Below are 4,781 nucleotides of genomic sequence, written 5' to 3'. Positions count from 1 at the left end.
ACCTTCTACTTAATTAATTAATAGTATATTTTTCACAACCAAATTTAGCAATTTTAGAAATTCAGATGCCAGACATCTAATCCTGTTGTATTCTTATTTTATTTACAGAAGGAAGAAAAATTAGGTGTAGATAATTTCCAAAGGAATGTATAAAATGAAATTTTAGGAGCTAGGGTTTGCAAGTAAGTCCTTAGGTTATATTTCACTTGAAAACACATCAAGAATACGATTAACCAGTAGTGCTTGATACATCTCTTGAAGTCGTTCTAATAAAGACTTTTAGATTCTAAAGAATTATAAAGACAAGGTTCGAAACAGATAAGGTTGGGTTATAAAAGTTGACTATGGAGAATCACAATGAAGAATAAGAGTTCTATGATAGTGTGCACTGTAAATTCAGCTCCCATAGAAGAATGAAGATGAAATGAAATCAGACCAAGAAATTGTAGGTGAAATAAAATCAGACAAAATTGTAATGCGTAGATGTGGACAATTCATTTTTCGAGTATGTACTAATACTGGTTCTTTCCGGAGAATATTATAATAGATGAACATGCATAAGAGAGAATCAAAATAAGACCTAAGAAATGTAGGAGAGTGTTGATAGTGCCATTCGATTAAAAAGTGTGCATGAGGCAAGTTATATGCGATCAAACAAAATTACAATAGAGATATTACATTCGACCGCGATAAGCATATTCAATTGTCATACAACTCATTATTCCAGCACTATGTAAAAAAGTACTTTGACATGACAAAATTTAGCTTGGCTGTATCAAGGACAAACGTATGGCATATGGTTAAAAGTAAAGTGTCGCTTATCTATGTACATTTGTCTATCATTACTTATATTATGTTCTTATTTCGTCACGTTAGAATTCTACCACAGCCTAATGAGCATTTTAATTATGTGACTCATATAATTTTTTTTTTTTTTTTCTTTCCCCCCTCCCATTTTAGGAGGATTTATAGTGTTTCCACACTTCCCCTCCAGTGTGACTCGAACCCAGGACCTACCGGTCGTGGGTGGAGGTGCTTAACCACTGAGCCATCCCTCTTAACCACTGAGCCATCCCTCCAGTGTGACTCGAACCCAGGACCTACCGGTCGTGGGTGGAGGTGACTCATATAATTGAGATTGTTGTTTGAGGTTTTTTTTTTTTTTTTTTTTTCGGAACGACAAAATATATATATATATATTTTTTTTAAGACTTCAAAAAGAACCTCACAGCATAATACTATATAAGTCCCATAATGATTTTTTTTCCACTTTAATCCAAGCAGGTGGATTTAATTCCCCTTCTTGTATTGTATGCCGAGTGACATATCGATACATGTAGTAAACAGCAAGCAGTGTGTAGTAAATTTTCATAACACGACTACATATGGAAAAAGAATAGTTTTATAGTCAGTGCTATATGACAGCATAAAAGAATTTATGAATGAATTTGAAATTATAATGCCTCTCCATTTCACAATGTACATCACCTCCAAGGTTTTTTGCACCTCTATGCCAAAAGAAAAATAGAACAAAGAAATTTGTGTCTTGACGGAAAAAAAAAAGGAAAAAAACCCAGGCGGAGAGTAAAAGACAAGAACTTTTGAAGAAAGCGATAAATAATTATATATATCAATATTATTTATTTAAGTTTTCTTTTAATTTGTTTTTCTTTCTTTTTAACTCCAAATCCTTGCATACATCACGTTCTTAGTTCATAATTCTTGGGCCTGGGCTGCAACGAACATGGGCCAAGAATTGGGCTTCCTAACAAAAAAACACCTCAACACTTGAGCTTCTGATGGAGTGACAGAGTGGACAAGTTTGAACGACAGCATCACAATCTGTACAAACACACAAATGCCTACACGGCAATAGCACCACTGAGGCAACTCGCTTCCGACAACCTTTGCAACTCGGCCCGGTCGACTCAACAACTCGGTCCGGGTCAATATAACCCGACTCAGCATCCTCAGCTTCGTCCAGGACGTGTGCATTGCACGCACCGCCGCCGCCGCCGTTGATCATGGCCTGCTGCAGCTGTGCCTGCAGCGTCGCGGCGGTGTATTCCTCCGTCCTCGCCTTTTGCTGCCACGCTTGCGCCTCTGCGTTCAGCTGCCCTGCACGCGCCTCTAACTCCGCGTTGCGCCCGACAGCTTTTTCTACCTCGGCTTCCTTTTCCTTTAGTTGTCGTGCTATTGTTTCCTCGGCGGTTACAAGGAGTGCACGATAGTGTGTCCGCCTTTTCTCCTCTAATGTCCGTCTCAATTGTTCTCTCTGTAGATACGAAAAAATTATTATTCATTGTAATTCAACGCATAGAAGTTCTCCTTATACTACAAAAACAACTAGAATTAACTTCGTCACTAATCCGTCGTTACGTAGCTGACATATTTTTTTTAATCTTATTTAGCAATAGATTTTGCTGTTTAACTACTCCATCTGTCCCAATTTATGTGACGATGTTGGAATTTTAAGATTTAGAATTCTAAATTTGACAGTGAATTCAGATACAGAATCTTTAATTTTTTTGAAATAAAATTTATATATTTGAAAACTACATACTATAAATCACAATAATTAATAACTTAAAATATTCAAAAGGTATAAAAAAAAGAAATCGGTCAAAGAAAAACTTGATTGACTCTTGAAATTCCACCTGTCCTTCACTGATTGTTATGTTTTAGTAATGTTAAAATTTATGGTAACGTTTTAACATACCTGAACATGGAGGAATTGTTCAATTTCATCGCGTTGCTGTTTGATAATAGTGGACATGTCTTCAGTTAATATGGAATAGAAGGCTGATGATTGAGAAGATTGAGGAGAAAGAGAGTGTTGTTGTTGTTGCTGCTGCTGCTGCTTCTGATACTGTTGTTGTAATTGGTGCTGCTGTTGTTGTTGTAGCTGTTCTCCGGAAGCTAAACGGAGGCCGGTGGATACAACATTTGGTTGATGTGTATGGAGCTGAGTGAGGTCAATGAGTTGTGGCTGAGATTGCATCGACATTAATGGATTCATTGCTACCGTTGTACCAGTGGTGGTGGAAATTTCTCTTTTTCTTTTACACGAATGATTAGAGCCAACTGCCATAGCCAAAACAGTAATAATGTTACATTTCTATTCTTATTGAAGTAACAAAACCATTCAATCAATCAAACTAATTGGATTAATTATAACAGCTCCTGTTTTACCTACTGGATTGAATAACATTTCTGTGTGATCAAGAATTGATCCTCCACCAGGTTGAGGTTGCAACGAATAATCATCGTTGACAAGTGGATTCTTTCGTTCTTGTACAGTTCTGTAACCAAGAATCAATGAAAATCCCATTAGTTATGAAAAAAAAAAAAAATTCAGAGGGAAAGGGAGGTGTGTAGAAGGCAAACCTGTTAAAAAAGTGAACATTTGATGGGTATTGAGCTTGAACAGCCATAAAGAATGAAGTATATGATCAAAGCAGAATGGTAGATATAGATAGATATATGGAGAAAGGGTGTCAAGTTGAAGATATGTATATTGAAATTGTGATGGCAATGAAGAGAAAGATTTTGATTGGTAAAAGAAAGTGGTGAGAAAGGAAGGCCTAATTAAGGCAAACACATAAATGGCATGAAGGAGAAGAAGATGCCCCAAAATATGGAGGTCTTTTTCAATGACCAACCAAAGGAAATATCAAGAAGTGAAAAAGAATGAGAAACAAGTATTGAATAACAAGAAAGAAACTTTATTTGATTCTTGAGAGAGAGAGAGAAGAAATAGGGAGTTGAATTTCTTTTATGTTGGAGAAGAAGCAGCTAACCCCATTATCAAGAACACCAACGTATGACCATGGTGCACCGCACTTTATTTCCGCCTAAGAAAACTTTTGCTTTATTTATATCTCTTTTACAATTGCTTGCTTGGCCTGCCTTGATTGCTATGCTAAATGCTTTTTTTGAAGCATATGGGAGAAAGAGAAGGAGATGCGATCAAAACGAATCAGTCCAAAGCCCCTCTTATTGTGGTTCCTTGTTTCCTTGCTCTTCTCTTGTTCTTTCGCGTGGGCTTTATCTTTGGCTTTTCTTTCAACACCGAGGGACTCTCGTGTTTCTTATCTAATCAATTAGTACTTGTGTATTTATTACGTATCCTTTTAATTTTCACTCGTTTTAAGGTAAAACGCTTTTCATCTTTTTCTTTTCCTCCCCAAGGTTTGTGGTATTTTTGCATCATTCACATACTACCGTAGTTGACCACCAAGAAAAGTATAGTAATTACATTCACCATTGCTTTATAGCACGGGACACACATCGTTAAATTTGTACAGAGAAAATATAGGATGTAAATAGATATGCAGTGCCATCACTCAAAATTTTGATGGTAGATGCAAACTTAGTATAAGTATATATTTTGAAAAAAATATTATTACATCATTTATATAATTTAAGTAGAGAGTAGATGGTGCAATCAAAAACTCAAAACTGTACAAATAATACACATCTGTCCCTCTTTGTATGTATATAATATGGACAGGACGAGGTCGAGTCAATAAGGTGATGTGCGGTTTATTGTTGGGCGTGGAGAAGGTTAGGCGCTTCCTCAGGGATTGTTGCGTATGGAGCCCATGCTCCCTTTTTTATTCCGTATTTGTTCTACGGGTCATACTAATTTGGATTTATGTTGGAAAACGTTTTCAATTAAGATTTGTAATTCCTAAACTCAAATTTAAGATTTTTGATTAAGGAGAAAAACAGTGGCGGAGACATATTAATTACTCTACGTATTACAGATATATTACATA

General features: G+C 36.1%; 1 protein-coding gene across 1 annotated transcript; it reads right to left on the bottom strand.

The window, feature by feature from the left end:
- Nucleotides 1-1,419: 1,419 nt before the first annotated feature.
- LOC132640713 (BOI-related E3 ubiquitin-protein ligase 1-like) lies at nucleotides 1,420-4,334 on the bottom strand. The gene is made up of 4 exons (XM_060357446.1): nucleotides 3,388-4,334; nucleotides 3,193-3,302; nucleotides 2,720-3,084; nucleotides 1,420-2,275 (listed from the first exon to the last, which is right to left on the bottom strand). Exons 1-4 carry the CDS (start codon nucleotides 3,432-3,434, stop codon nucleotides 1,766-1,768), a joined length of 1,032 nt encoding a protein of 343 aa, XP_060213429.1. The 5' UTR covers nucleotides 3,435-4,334; the 3' UTR covers nucleotides 1,420-1,765.
- Between the last annotated feature and the right edge of the window lie 447 nt (nucleotides 4,335-4,781).

The sequence above is a fragment of the Lycium barbarum genome, chromosome 1 (genome assembly GCF_019175385.1).
Source record: "Lycium barbarum isolate Lr01 chromosome 1, ASM1917538v2, whole genome shotgun sequence".
NCBI classification, from domain to species: domain Eukaryota; kingdom Viridiplantae; phylum Streptophyta; class Magnoliopsida; order Solanales; family Solanaceae; genus Lycium; species Lycium barbarum.
The sequence above is the reverse complement of the archived record's forward strand: the minus strand, read 5'-3'. Positions and strand labels throughout refer to the sequence as shown.

Bases quoted from the DNA above. Each gene is read 5' to 3' on its own strand.
- LOC132640713 (XM_060357446.1), bottom strand. From the start codon at position 3,434: ATGGCTGTTCAAGCTCAATACCCATCAAATGTTCACTTTTTTAACAG. The intron at 3,085-3,192 runs GTAAAACAGGAG...TGGCTATGGCAG, and splicing joins AATGTTATTCAATCCAGTAG to TTGGCTCTAATCATTCGTGT. The intron at 2,276-2,719 runs GTATGTTAAAAC...TCGTATCTACAG, and splicing joins AACAATTCCTCCATGTTCAG to AGAGAACAATTGAGACGGAC.